At 46.0% G+C, this 15,225-nt stretch overlaps 1 protein-coding gene across 2 annotated transcripts in view; it reads left to right on the forward strand.

Annotated features, from left to right (window-relative positions):
- Positions 1-15,225, forward strand: part of CACNA1B (calcium voltage-gated channel subunit alpha1 B) — a 206,271-nt gene that overhangs the window by 48,739 nt on the left and 142,307 nt on the right. For both annotated transcript variants that reach the window (XM_058524660.1, XM_058524661.1), the window contains exons 7-9: positions 10,146-10,249; positions 13,520-13,635; positions 14,350-14,406. In XM_058524660.1, the coding sequence (XP_058380643.1) occupies positions 10,146-10,249; positions 13,520-13,635; positions 14,350-14,406 (277 nt within the window). The remainder of the gene's footprint in view (positions 1-10,145; positions 10,250-13,519; positions 13,636-14,349; positions 14,407-15,225) is intronic.

The raw sequence follows: 15,225 nt of genomic DNA on the forward strand, positions 1-15,225 counted from the left end.
ATGCCAGGCATCCTTTACCCTGTTTCCTCTAGTGATGCAACCTGCAAAACTGACATATAACACAACCAGGATGTTGACACTGATGCAGTCAAGATGCAGAACGTTCCATCCGCAGGAGGATCCCTCATGCCGCTTTTTTATAGCCATGCCCATTTCTCTCTTGCCCTTACCCCCTCCTCAATCCCTGATAACCACTGATCTGTTTGCGGATCTATAATTTTACCATTTCCAGATGGTTATATAGATGAAACCATACTGTATGTAACTTTTTGGTATTGGCTACTTTCACTCAGCATAATTCTGTGGAGATTCATCCCAATTATTGTGTGTGTCAGTAGTTTGTTCCTTTTTATTGCTGAGTGGTCTTCCATGGTATGGGTGGACTACAGTTTGTGTAACGTCCACTTTTTAAAGGACATCTGGATTGTTTCCAGTTTGGGGCTTTTGTGAAAAAGTTGCTCTACACATTTCTGTACAGGTTTTTGTACAAACATTACTTTTCATTTCTCTGGGATAAATGCCAAAGACTGGGATTCCTGAGTTGTATAGCAGTTACATGTTTAGTTTTTTAAGAAACTAAAACTTTTCTAGAGGGCTGTATTCTTTTACAATCTCACCAGCAGTTTATGAATAATATAGTTGTGCTGCATCTTTGCCAGTATTTGCTGATGTCACTGTTTTTACCTTTAGCCATTCTCATAAGTGTGTAGTGATATATCATTGTGGGTTTTTTTTTTTTTTTTTTTGCTGAGGAAGATTCGCCCTGAGTTAACATCTGTGGCTAGTCCTCCTCTATTTTGTATGTGGGCTGCCACAGCATGGCCTCTGACGAGTGCTGTAGGTCCATGCCCAGGAACTGAACCTGGGCTGCCCAAGCGGAATGCGCCAAACACAACCACTACGCCATTGGGGCTGGCCTGTATATCATTGTGGTTTTAATCAGCACTTCCTAAGGGCTAATGATGTTAAGCATCTTTTCATATTTATTTTCCATTTGTATATTTCCTTCGGTGAAATATCTCTTTGTATCTTTTGCCCATGGTCTGTTTGGATTGTTCTTTTACTGTAGAGTTTTTATATATTCTAGATACTAGTTCTTTGTCAGATATGTGGTTTGCAAATATTTTCTCCTGGTCAGTGCTTGTCTTTTCATACTCTTTACCTAGTCTTTCCCAGAACAAGCATTTTAAATTTTGATAAACTCCAGTTTATCAATTTTTCCTTTTGTGGATTGGGCTTTTGGTGTCAAGTCTAAGAACTCTTTGTCTAGTCCTAAATCCTGAAGATTTTCTCCTGTGTTTTTTCCTAAAAGTTGTATATTTTACAAATAAGTCTGTGGTCCATTTTGAGTTAATTTTTGTATAAAGTGTGAGGTTTAGGTCGAGGTTCTTTTTTCTTTCTTTCTTACTCCCTCCTTCCGTCCCTCCATCCATCTATCCCTCCCTCCCTCTCTTCCTACCTCACTTCCTTCCTTCCTCCCTCCCTCCCTTCCTTCCTTCCTTCTTTTCTGCCTCCCTCCCTCCTTCCTCCCTCCCTTCCCCCCTCCCTCCCTCCCTCCCTCCCTCCCTCCCTCCCTCCCTTCCTTCCTTCCTTCCTTCCTTCCTTCCTTCCTTCCTTCCTTCCTTCTACAGATGTCCAGTTGCTCTACTACTGCTTGTTGAAAAGGGTGTAGTTCTTCCGTTGGATTGTTTTTGCACCTTTGCCAAAAAACAGTTGGGCATATTTGTTGGGTCTACTTCTGTTCCCATGATCTATGTGTCTATCCCTCTGCCAATACCACACAATCTTCATTACTGTAGTTATATAATAAATCTTTTAAACCAAGTAGACTGATTTTATTCAATTTGGAAGAATTGACATCTTTACCGTGTTGAGTCTTCCAATCCATGAACATGGTATTTCTCTTTATTTATTCAGATTGTCTTTGACTTCTTTAATCAGCGTTTTGTAGTTTTCAGCATACAAGTCCTGCATATGTTTTGTTTGATTGTAAATGGTATTGTATTTTAAATTTTGGTGTCCATGTTTTAATTGCTAGTATATAGAAATACAATTGATTTGTGTATGTTGATGTTGTATCCTGTGACCTTGCTGAACTCACTTATTAGTTCTAGGAGATTCCTTGGGATTTCCTGTATAGACAAGCACATCATCTGAAAACAGGAACAGTTTATTTCTTCCTTTCTGATCTGTATGCCTTTTATTTCCTCTTCTTGCCTTATTGCACTGGGTAAAACTTCCAGCATTATGTTGAACAAGGGTAGTGAGAGTAGCCATAGTTTTTATGCTCCCAAACTTAGGGGAAAAGCATTCAGTGTTTCACTGCTAAGTCTAATGTTAGCTGTAAGTTTTTTATTTTTGTTTTTTGTAGATGTTCTTTATCAAATTGAGGCAGTTCTCCTATTCCTACTTTTCTGAGAGTTTTTATCATAAGTGGGTGTTGAATTTTGTAAAATAAATTTTTTACATTGATATAAATATGTGATTTTTTTCCCTTTAGACTGTTAATATGATGGGCTACATTAATTGACTTTTGAATATTGAACCAGCCTTGCATTCCTGGAATAAACCCTACGTGGTCATGGTATATAATTCTTTTTATATATTGCTTAATTCTATTTGCTAATATTTTATTAAGGATTCCTGCATCTCTATTCATGAGGGCTTTTGGTCTGTAATTTTCTTTTTTTGTGTGCTATCTTTGTTTGGTTTTGGTATCAGGGTAATACAAGCATTATAAAATGAATTGGAAAGTAATTCCTTCTCTTCTATTTTCTGGAAGAGATTGTGTATAAGTGGTGTTAATTCTTTTTAAGATGTTTGGTAGAATTCTATAATGTGGGCCTAGAGATTTCATTTATGGAATTTTTTTTCAAATAACACTTTTGTGGGGCTATAATTCACATACCATAAAATTCACCACTTTAAAGTGTACAGTTCAATCATTTTTGTATGTTCACAGGGCTGCGCAATCATCACCATTATCTAATTTTTGAAGATTTTCGTCAATCAAAAAAGAAACCCTGTATCCATTAGCAGTCACTCCCCATTCCTCCATTCCCACCAGCCCCTGGCAACTACCAGTATATTTCTGTCTCTGCAGAAATTAGTCTATTCCAGACATTTCATATAAATGGAGTCATACAAGATGTGGGCTTATATGTTTTTAAGGTCCATCTATGTTGTAGCAAGTATCAGTATTTCATTGCTTTTATTATAAAATATGATTCCATTGGGTGGCTATACCATATTTTGTTTATATTTCATCAGTTGATGGACATTTGGGTTGTTTCCACTTTTTTACATTATGAGTAATGCTGCTATGAACATTTGTGTGGAAATGTTTTTGTGTGGAATGTGTTTTCATTTCTCTTAGGTAGATACTGAGGAGTGGAATTGCTGGGTCCTACGGCAACTCCATGTTTAACCTTTTGCTCACTGCCAAACTGGTTTCCAAAGTGGTTGCAACATTTTACCTTCCCACCAAGAATGCATAAGGGTTCCAAATTCTCCACATCTTCACCCACACTTGTTATTGTCTATCTTTTTAATTTTAACCATCCTACTAAAATTAGATTAAAATTTAATTTTAATTTTAACCAACCAACCACGAAGTGAATGGTATTTCATTTTGGCTTTGATTTGCTTTTCCCTAATGACTTAACGATGCTGAGCACCTTTTATGTGCTTATAACACCATTTATGTATCTTTTTTGGAGAAATGTGTATTCAGATCCTTTGCCCATTTAAAAATTGGATTATTTGTCATTTTGTTATTGACCTGTAAGATTTCTTTGTGTATTATGGATATTAGACCCTTATCAGATATATGATTTGGAAATATTTTCTCACATTCTGTGGGTTGTCTTTTCACTTTCTTGATGGTGTCACTTGAGGTACAAAAGATTTTTATTTTTATAAAATCCAATTTTTCCATTTTTATTTTCACCACTTGTCTTGTTTCACCACATGTTTCACCACTTGTTTTATTTTCACCACATATCTAACAATCCATTACCTAATCCAAAGTCATGAAGATTTACCCCTGTTTTCTTTTAAGAGTTTTCTAGGTTTTGCTCTTCTGTTTAGGTCTATGATTTATTTTGATATAATTTTTGTATATGTTGTGAGGTAGGGGCCCAACTTCATTTTTTTGCATGTGGATATCCAGTTGTCCCAGCACCATTTGTTGAAAAGACTATTCTTTCCCCTATTAAAATGTCTTGGCATCTTTGTTAAAAAAAATCAATTGATCGGGGAAGGCCTGGTGGCATAGTGGTTAGGTTTGGCACGCTCCACTTCGGCGGCCCAGGTTCGTGGGTTTGGGTCCTGGGTGCGGATCCTGGGAGCGGGACCTACACCACTCGTCAAGCCATGCTGTGGTGGCCACCCACGTACGAAATAGGGGAAGATTGGCACAGACGTTAGCTCAGGGCCAATCTTCCTCAAGCAAAAAAAGAAGTGGATTGGCAATGGGTATTAGCTCATATCCGATTTTTCTCACCAAAAAAAAAAAAAAATCGATCGTAAATGTAAGGGTTTATTTCTAGATCATCAATTCTATTCCATTGATTAATGTGTCTATTTTTTGGGGAGGGGGAGTTTAAAATTACAATTTCACTTTCCTTAATAATTATAGGACTATTAAATTTATCTATTTTATGTAGAGTGAGTTGTGATAGTTTGTGTTTTTTGAGAAATTGGTTCATTTCATCCACATTGTCAAATGTATGTAGAGTTGTTTGTAGTATTCCCTCATTATCCTTTTGATGTTTGCTAGGCCTATAGTGATATCCCCTGTTTCTTTCCTGATATTGATAATTTGTGTCTTCTCTCTTTTTTTCTTGGGCAATATTGCTAGAGGCATGTTGATTTAACTTATTTTTTTCCCAGAGAACCAACTTTTTAAAAAATTGATTTTCTCTGTTTTTGTTTTCAGTTTTGTTGATTTCTGCTCTTTATTATTTACTTTCTTCTGCTTGATTTAGGTTTATGTTGCTCTTCTTTTTTTAACTGCTTGAGGTGGAAGCTTAGATTATTGATTTGAGACTTTCCCTCTTTTGTAATATATGTGTTTAGTGCTATAAATTGCCTTCTTGGCACTGCTTTAGCTATGTCCTTCAAATTTGATATATTGTATTTTCATTTTCATTCAATTCAATGTATTTTAAAATTTTCCTTGAAAATTCCTCTTTGAACCGTGGATTAGTTAGAATTGTTTTGTTTACTTCATGTTCAGAGAGTTTTTCATTATCTTTCTTTCATTCATTTCTAGTTTGATTCCATTGTAGTTAGAGAATACACTGAATTTAAAAGAATTTCAATTCTTTGAAGTTTGTTGAGGCTTGCTTTTTGGCTCAGGATATGGTCTCTCTTAGTATATGTTTTGTAGGCACTTGAAAAGAATGTGTATACTGATATTCTTGTGTAGTATGTATATAAATGTCAATTAAATCCTGTTGGTGGATGGTGAGTTCTTTTATATCCTTGTTGATTTTCTGTCTAGTTGTTCTATCAGTTTTTGAGAGAGAGATGTTGAAGTTTCCAACTATTATTGTGGATTTGTCTATTTCTCCTTTCAGTTCTATCTATTTTGCTTTACATATTTTATAGCTCAGTTGTTGGGTGTATACACATTTAGAATTGCTGTGTCTTCTTGATGGATTGACCCTTTTATCATTATATATTTCCTCTGTCTCTTAAAATTTTTATGTTCTGAAGTCTATTTTATCTAATATTAATATAGGCACTACGGTTTTGATTAATGTTTGTATGACATATCTTGATTAATGTTTGTATGACATCTTTTTCCATATTTTACTTTCAACCTACCTAAATTGTTATATTTGAAGTGAATTTCTTGTATATAAAACATAGGTGGGTCATGTTTTTTAAATCCATTATTCCAGTCTTTGTCTTTTAATTGTTGTATTCAGACCATTTATATTTAATATAATTATTGATATGTTAGAGCCCAAATCTGCCATTTTATGCTTTTGTTTACTATTTATTCTTTTTTTTTTGTTTCTCTGTTTCTTTTTCCTACCTTCATGTGTATTACATGAACTTTTTTTAGAATTCCATTTTGATTTATCTATGTATTTTTAAGTATATCTGTTTGCTCTTTTAGTAGATATTACTACATATATATGTGTTTATATATTACTATATATATCATATGTATGTATGCATTGTATAATATTATGTCCCAGATATAGACTTATCTCAGTCTACTGGTGTCATCATTTTACCTGTTCAAGTGAAGTATATAAACCTTACCTTTTTACATCTCTTTACCCTCCCTCGTTTATAATACAGTTATCTTAAACATTTTCTTTACATATATTTAGAACCTCATCAGAGTGTGTTATAATTTTTGCTTCTGCCATCAAATGTAATTCAGAAAACTCAAAAGGACAAGGAAAATCTATTTACCCCTATTTTTACTCTTTTCATTGCTTTTTCTTCTTTCCTAATGGTCAAAAATTCCTTTTTTTTTTTTTTTTATCATTTTCTTTCTGTTTAGAGAACTTTTGTTAGCCATTCTCTTAGGGTAGAACTACTGGTGACAAATTCTCCTAGTTTCCTTAGTTTTTAATGTGAGAATGTCTTGATTTCCCCTTCATTCCTGAAGGATATTTTTGATGAGTGTAGGTGTCTGGGTTGACAATTCTTTTCTTGTAGCACCTGAAAAATAATGTGCCACTTCCCTCTGGCCTCCATGGTTTCTGATGAGAAATCGTTTAAATTGTTTTTCCTCTATGAGTAAGGTGTCATTTCTTGCCACTTTCAAGACTTTTGTCTTTAGTTTTTCTAAGTTTGACTATGGTATGTCTTATTGTGGATTTCTTTAAATTTATCCTATTTGTATTCACTCAGTTTCTTGAATCTGTATGTTTATGTTTCCTGCCAAATTTGGAAAGTTTTCAGCCATTATTTATTTAAGTACTTTTAGCCTTCTCCTCTTTTTCATCAGAGTACTCGGCTACTCTGATGACATGAATGTTAGATCTTTTGTTATAGTCCCACAGGTTTTTGAGGCTGTGTTCTAGTTTTTTCTTGTTTGTTTTTTGTTTTTTAAGTCTATTTTTCTCTGTTTATCGGATGGGGTAATTTCTACTGTTCTCTTTTACCATTTACTGATTCTTTCCTCTGTCCCCTCCACTCTGTTGTTGTGCCTTTCCATTGAGATTTTCATTTTTATTATTGTATTTTTCAGTTCTAAATTTTCCATTTGGTTCTTCTTTGTATCTTTTATTTATCTGCTGCTACTATTTCTTTTTTGAGACTTTCTATTTTTCATGTGTTTCAAGTATGTACACAATTACTCTTTGAAGCATTTTATGATGGCTACTTTAAAATATTTGTCAGATGCTTCTATCATCTCTGTCGTATTAGTGTTGGCAATCTGTATGAGTCAGGGTTCTCCAGAGAAATAGAACCAATAGGATTTATTATTAGGAATTGGCTCATGTGATTATGGAGGCTGGCAAGTCCAAATCTGCAGTTTAGGCTAGCAGGCTTAAGACTTAGGAGAGCTGATGGTGCAGTTCCAGTCTGAAAGCCAGCAGAGGGAGATCCAATAGAGCCAATGATGCAGATGATGTCTGAAGACAGTCTACTAGAGAATCTTCTCTTGCTTGGAGGGATGGTAGGTCTTTTTGTTCTATTCAGGCCTTCAACTGATTGGATGAGGCCCACGACATTATGGAGGACAGTCTGCTTTACTCTATCAATTAAAAGGTTAATCTCATCCAAAAACACACTAGCAGAAATACCCCGAGTAATGTTTGACTAAATATCTAGGCACCTACATCCCAGTCAAGTTCACACATAAAACTAACCGTCACAGCATCTATTGATTATCTTTTTTCCACTCAGATTTTGCTCTTCCTGGTTCTTGGTATGGCAAATGAGTTTTGATTGAAAACTGGACATTTTTGGTATTATGTCATGAGACCCTGGGTCTTATTTAAGCCTTTTGTTTTAGCTGGCTTCCTCTGACCATTCTGTCAGGGGAAGAGGGGGCACTGCCTCATTATTGCTGGGTGGGGGTGGTAGTTCTGGTTCCCCACTATGCGTCTAGGATACTCCCCTGGTTGGGAGGGTTAGGCATGCCTCCTTCTTGCTCTCCACATGGTCTCCACACACTCTGTGGGTGGGGTGTGTGGCCTCGTTACTGCTGGGTGTGGTGAAAGTCCTGACTCTCCACAAGCCTCTCTGAGAGCACCGCAGTGGGGTGGGGCTGGCGTGTCTCCTTACCGCCACATGGGAGTGGAAGTCCAGGCTCCCCATGTGGTCTCCACTAATACCACGGAGGTGAGGTGGGATGGGGGGCTTGTGAGCCACTGGTTGAGGAGGAGTGTCCTGACTCCTTGCTGTTCTTCTCTGCTGTCACCTGGTTGGGGTTTGGGCAGGTTGGTTGCCTTGTTACCATCTGGGGAGGGTGTAAGTCTAGGATCCCTGGCTACACTGGCTTTTGTTGGTGCATTTTTTGTCTGTGCCTATTGGCATTTCCAGGTTGCAGGCTTCTTCAGCTCCAAGTCTGAGATAGATGAAGAAAAAGACCAAAAAAATCAGGGAACTTCCTGTGGGTTCAAAGGTCCCAGGTGGTGTGCTTTGTTTTTTCCACCTTTCAGAGTCTTAGATTTGGTGTATGTGTAACGTGCAGAATATTAATTGTGCTTAGTGGGAGAAATAAGGAAGAGTATGTCTACTCCACCTTCCCAGAAGTGAAGTCCTGATTTGTTTTGTTTTGCTTTTTAAGATGAGAACAGAGTGGCTTGGCTGCAGATGGGAATGATCCATTAGAGAAGGGGAAATTACAGGAACCAAATCCTTGAGTAGGTGAGAGGGGCTGAGATTGCAGCAGCAACATCTCTCCTTGTTCCAGGAAGGAGGCAGGTTTTGAGGGTGCGCTTCTGGGAGATTGATGGCTTTGGTGGTCCTTGTAGCCCACAGGTGGGAGTTACATATGGATCTGGCAGAGGTGTGGTCAGGGAACGTGGACAGCACTTAGAACCAGGAGTCTGAATGTCTGTTCTGGGTCAGGATCCAGAGATCTTGGCGGCCAGCCTGGAATCAGTGTCAGGGAATCAGAAGCCACAAGCTGTGGTCAGTCCAGGGGACCCAGGACATCCAGGGTAGAGTCTGCAAATCCTGCTCAGGCCAGCAGACACTGGAGGGCAGGAATCCTGACAGCAGGCCCTGGAGATCAGCCCCAGCCACGGGGCAGTGCCAGGCTGTCCCTCCCACTTCTGTCCTGCTCAGGGCCCTGGATCTTGACTTCTGAGCTGCCCCTGAAGCGAGGAACAAAGGGGCCAGGGGGTCACCCACCCACAACACTCACCCCGTCTTGGTTCACTTCTAGCACTAGACTTGTATGGAGAAGGAGGTTCTCTGCCCTTCTCAGCCAAGTCTACTGGGGATCCAAAAAAGCAGAACAACAACTGGAAATGAATTGGATTCAGAGGAACATACCCTTTTATGAGCTGTGCTATAAAAATCAGAAGGTCTGGGCCAGATGGCCCTGCTTTGCATCCAGTTATGTAGACACGCCTGAGTGCTGGGTTCTGTCCTGGGCCAGGCACATGGCAAGAACTGTTCCCTGGGAACTTGTGGGCTTGCTGTGCATCTGGGGGGATGTGGTGTGGGGCTCGCTGTCTCTGAGCTTTGGAACTGCTGCAGACAGATCAGACTTGGGCCTCGGGGCCTGTAGGCTCCATACCGGAGAAGTGTCTTTGGAGCTACCTGGCATGACCAGCAGTCTGGAAGGGAGGTGTCCAGGCAGAGGCTGGGCATGCAGCCCTCAGGATACCCTGGGCAGCCTTTGGCTCCCTGGGACTACACCTGGGCCTGGCAGCATTGCTAGGCGGTGGCCAGGAGTGCTAAGTGTCCTTGGTCCTTTGGGAGCTGCAGCTCCAGAGAGAGCTCTGTGGGGCAAGGGCAGGCAAGTATGACTGTGGGTCCTGCCTGGACCCCCCTGTTCCCCTTCCTGGACTGTCCCCCGTCTGGACCCTAACCTCCCTGCCTGGACTCCCCCTGACTTAGACCCTGCCAGGTGTTGGAGAAGGGCCAAGGGCACTTCCACGGCCAGGGCTGTGTGTCTTGTCCACCTGTCCTTCGTCATCTCCTCTTGCTTCCAGACAAACGATGCAGCTGGCAACACCTGGAACTGGCTCTACTTCATCCCCCTCATCATCATCGGCTCCTTCTTCATGCTCAACCTGGTGCTGGGCGTGCTCTCGGGGTAAGAGGCCGTGCGGGCTGGTGTGCTGCCCTTCTCTGCAGGCGCAGGGCACAGGTGATGGAGTCGGACGTGGGCACGTGTGATGTGGGGTCGGTGGGCCTGGCTTGGCCCCGTGGCTCACCCACCATGGCAGTGACTCCAGCGTCCTGAGCTCTGGGCAGCCTTTCCTTGTGCTGCCATACTGACCTCTCCCTTGACCGTCCCCTGGCCCTGGCCTCCTTACCTCTGTGTCACCCTTGGCCTTCACCCTGGCCTCTGACCATGGGGAGGAGTTGCTGCTGCGTCTCACCTGGTCCATGGTGAGGTTTCTGGGCAGCCATGGTGACCAGAGAGCCCTTCTGTTGCTGCAGTGGAGGATGACGGAGAGGCCCCGAGTCTCGGCTGCAGGGATCACCAGCTCTCCACCCCAGCCCTGACGCCTGGCTTGCCCCTCTGCTCGGGTCGCCTCTCTGTGCTGAGCTCCTCCAGGAGAGGACAAGGGAGGGCACAGGGCTGAGAGTCCCTCCTGGAGAAAGGTGCTTCCCGACCCACATTGGGAGTAGACGTATCATACCTGTGGGCATGTGGTACCCTCCTGTCCTGCACAGGGCCAAGGGCTGAGGAAGTGCCGTGGGCTTAGGGGCACAACTGGGGCTGGTATTTGTGGCTCCCGCCCTTGCACAGGGCTGAGGAAGCCGAGCTGGGAAGGAGGTAGAGGGCATCTGGTCTGGCCCACCTCCCTGCCCCCACCTTGGCGTCAGACTCCCTGTAAGGTTGGAGGAGAATGTCTCTATTCCGCTCATCCTGAAGATTCCTGCTCAGGCCCAGAGCTCCTGAGGTGGGCTGCGGGGAGCTGGTGGACCCAAGGGGCAGGTGTCATATTGGTCTAGAAAGGAACAGCCACAGAGAGGACAGAGGGCCAAGGCCTACGCGCTCTGGCTCTGAAATGTGTCCTTAGCCTCCGTCCTCTCCTGTAAGGGATACGATTGTCACTAGGATGTGACAGTCACCTCCATAGGGACCAGGCAAGCCCACGCCCCAGGGGACGGATGTAGAACTCCTAATCTGATGGGAAATTGCTTGTTCTGAGCTGGGATGGGGAAGCCAGGGGAGGCCTGGGGCTCAGAGAAGGCACCTGGGGAAGGGATATCTCAGCTGAGACCCAAAGGGGGACCAGGAATGAGCTTGGTGAAGGAGGAAGGGGAGCCTCCCAGGCAGAGAAGAGCTGGAGTGCAGGCCCAGAGGTACAGAGGGGTGTGGTGTCTGTGCTGCAGGGACACTTAGAGCTGGAGCCAGCAAGTATGGGGGAGCGAGTGTGCGGGGGCTGGCAAGTGCCAGGCTTGTGAGGAAGGTGGCTCTGTGCTGAGGACAGTGCATGGGGGAGTTGGCGGGAGCACAAGTGGATTGTGGTGAGGTGGGAGAGCAGCCTGCCTAGGGTGGCTTTGTGGGGCTCACTCAGGAGAATGTACAGAAAGGACTAGGGGTGGACGGAACCTGGGGGGACGGGCTGCATGGGCCCTCACTGAGCAGGTCCCCAAACTGTGTGTCTTCCCAGCCCTTCTCCCACCTGTGAGCATCCTGTCCTCTGGGGATGGGGCGATACAGGATGATTTTCTTAGTCAGTCTCAGCTGAGCCCTCCCTCAGGCATCCAGGTCCAGCAGAGGGACCCAGGTTCTCCTCCAGCTCTGGGGAGGCTTGGAGATGGCATGGGCCTCTAAAGCCAGCGGTCAGTGCACAGCATATGGGTCCCACGCTGGGTAGACTCCAAGGCAGCAGTGATTAGATGCTGCCTTGACAGCCTGGACTGGAGAAAGCTTGCCCTGCAGGACCTGCTCCAGCCCCAGCTCTGCCACGTCTGGGCGAGAGCTGCTGGAGAGGCCGGCTTGGAGCTGATTCAGCCTTGTTCTTCATGCCCTGGGCTGTCATTCTCCCAGTATCCCAGAGAAGCAGAGTCAGTGATTCCTCTTGTGGCCCTTCTTACCAGTGAGAACTGAAGCCAGGGGAGGGCAGGCCCTGCTGCTGGCCGCCACGTGAGAAGTGGCTGCTCTGCGCAGGGCCTAGGTGGCCACAGCAAGTTTCTGCTGGTAGCTTTCAGACGGACTCAAGCAGTATTGTCGCTGCCCTACCCCTGCCCCCCAGGCCCTCCTGACCTCAGGCGTGGCCCAGGGAGCTGGCCTGGATGGGGAGGCCACAAGGGACCCAGTGTTCCTGTAAATTCGGGACTTGGGAGGGATGGGGGAGTCCAGACGGGAGCCTTCTCCTCTCATTGCTAGGGTTGCAGCATCTCAGGCCCTGGTGAACGCTGGCTGCGGGCTTGGGGTCAGGCCTGGTCAGGCTGGCTGTGCGCCAAGGGTCGGGCTTGCCAGACCCGCTCCACCAAGCCCAGCAGCTGCTTTTCCTTGGAGGAGAAACAGCCCCATGGCTGAAAACAGGCGTTGCTATTTTGCTGTGGGAGTGTGCCTGCCCTCTTTTCGGGGACTTGGATTCTGCCCCAAGCCTGAGCTGAGACGGCTTGGCCAGGCTGGATGCTGGGGGCGTGTGTCCATGTTTCATGTGTGTGCGTGTGTGTGTGTGGACTATTGTGTCTGTATCTGAATGGCTTCCTTCTGGCACTAGGAGCCTAAAAGCTTGGCTGGGAGGCTGGGGCTGAGGTGCTGAGGGCTAAGAAGGGCAGAAGATCTCTCTCCTTCTCTTCATGAGCCTGAGGTTTGGTTGAGGGGGCTACGTGGACTCTAGAATGTTTTCCTTTTGTCTCTGGTCTGCTCTGGTCCAACCCTTTCTTCCCCTGTTCCTGTCTGTCCCTCCTCCTTCTAGCAATGGCTTTGGGTCTGAACCCGAAGAAGAAACAGAGTGAGAGAAACAGTGGGAGTTCTACAGGCTTCTGAAAGTGTAAGGGCTGAGAAGGCAGGTCTTGCAGGCAGCGAATTCTTGCAAGGAATTCTTGTCTAGAAGCTCTCTGTAGGATGGCAGAGGACAGGGTTGGCAATCGGAGGGTGCCTGCCTAGGTCTGCTCTAGGCAGAGGGATGTGGAATTGTCCCTGCCCTCTGGAGCCCCCTCTGGGGACTGAGGTGCTGTAGGAGTGAGGAGGGGTGTTCACCTGGGCCCTCTGAGTGCTCAGGTTAGAAGAGGCCGGGGTGGGGGTCTCGCCTGGAGGGGTGGCCCGTGGAATGCGTCTCCTGTCCCAGCCTCTTCTGGGTTCCCTTTGCCTCTGGGCGGCACACCTGTGGGGCCTGAGAGTGTGTTCGCACTACCCTGATCTGCTTACTTTCCTGGCCCCTGCACATTACAGAGAGTTTGCCAAGGAGCGCGAGAGGGTGGAGAACCGCCGGGCCTTCCTGAAGCTCCGCCGGCAGCAGCAGATTGAACGGGAGCTCAATGGGTACCTGGAGTGGATCTTCAAGGCTGGTGAGAACCAGGGGGAGCCTGCTGCAGTGCTCCTGGCCTGGCTGTTGTCAGTTCCCTCTCCCCAAGTCCCCTCTAGCTTTCAGCTGGGGTTCCCTGGCCCTGGAGTGGACTCGACCAGTCTAGCAGCAGAGAGCTAAGATGTTCTGAAAGGCCTTTGTAGTGAAGAGGGGCTTCTCTCCAGCTCACCCAGGGTCCTGACACCAGGCAGCCATAAGGTTGTGTGGATGCTGGCCTTTTAATGGAGGATGCTGGCACGGCTCAGCCTAGAGCTGCTTTTGCCTTTCGGACCCACGTGCCCTGCCCATAGCCTGAGGCCCTTCTGCGCCCTGCCTCTGGGCTCCGTCAAACCTGGAGTTTCTGACTCGCCTCCTCCAGCCCCAGGCCAACGTTCTTGCCTGCATGCAAGGCACCGGCTCCTGTGCCTTCTCGGTAATGAACTCACCTCGGGGGAGGCTGCTCTCAGGGGAGGGAGATTGTGAGTGGGAACAAGCCGTGCCCTCTTCACAGCCACTGTCTGTGGGACACATAGAAGGTGTCTGTCTTGGTAGAAAAAATTCAGCCGTGGGCTCTGCAGGCTTGTGGAAGTGTAAGGGCTGAGAAGACAGGGTCTTGCGGGCAGAGGTGCACCTTTGTCCCTGTGCGTTTCTGGGGGATGAGCCCTTGTCAAGGCTGGGGAGAGGAAGACTCCAACCTGAGACTGTGTCTCACTCGCAGAGGAGGTCATGCTGGCTGAGGAGGACAAGAACGCGGAGGAGAAGTCCCCTCTGGATGGTAGGTGACTGTTGTTAGTGCTCCTTGCCCAGCGAGAGAGCTTTGGTGTGCATGCTCGCACGTGTGATGCAGGATGCTCTCTGCGGGGCCAGGCACCTGCACATCCATCACGTTAGCACACAGGCCGGGCAGAGCCCGTTATGGAGGGAGCCCCGTGGTGGTCAGCTGCACGCTCCCGGGGAGCTGCGCATCCCTCACATCAGCACACAGTCTGGGCAGAGCCCGTTCTGGAGGGAGCCCTGTGGTGGTCAGCAGCATGCTCCCGGGGAGCTGCTTGCCATGGACCAGAGTGGAGGAGCTGACAGTGGGCTCAGACAGCATGGCCACGGCCACCAAGGTCTCAGCCAGGGAGTCAGAGGAGCCTGTGCTCACAGCATGGGGGCCCCACAGCATGGGGGCCCCGAGAGCTGTGTTGTGCAACACAGCAGCTTACATGTGACTGTGTAAGCATACGTAAGTACATTACAGTGAAATAAAAGTGAAAATCCAGTTCCTCAGTCTCACTCACCACATTTCAAGTGCTCAAGAGCCAGATGGGCCTGGTGGCACCCATGCTGGTCAGTGCAGACATAGAATGTTTCCATCATCATGGAAAGTTCTGTAGGACAGCACTGCTTCTAGAAGCTTTAAAGCTGCAGGTTTAAACCCAGCTGTATCTGTCCCCAGGGTTCAGGGTGATGCTGCTCCCAGATTGCCATGGAAAGACTCCTAGCACAACTTGGGGCCCCTGGGGCAGGGGCGAGGGCTAGCGTAGCTGTGGTCACTGGCCCTGGCCACCAGCATAGCCTCGTGGCAGGAAGGCTGCCCTCTCTCCACACA

The sequence above is a fragment of the Diceros bicornis genome, chromosome 28 (genome assembly GCF_020826845.1).
Source record: "Diceros bicornis minor isolate mBicDic1 chromosome 28, mDicBic1.mat.cur, whole genome shotgun sequence".
Lineage (NCBI taxonomy): Eukaryota > Metazoa > Chordata > Mammalia > Perissodactyla > Rhinocerotidae > Diceros > Diceros bicornis.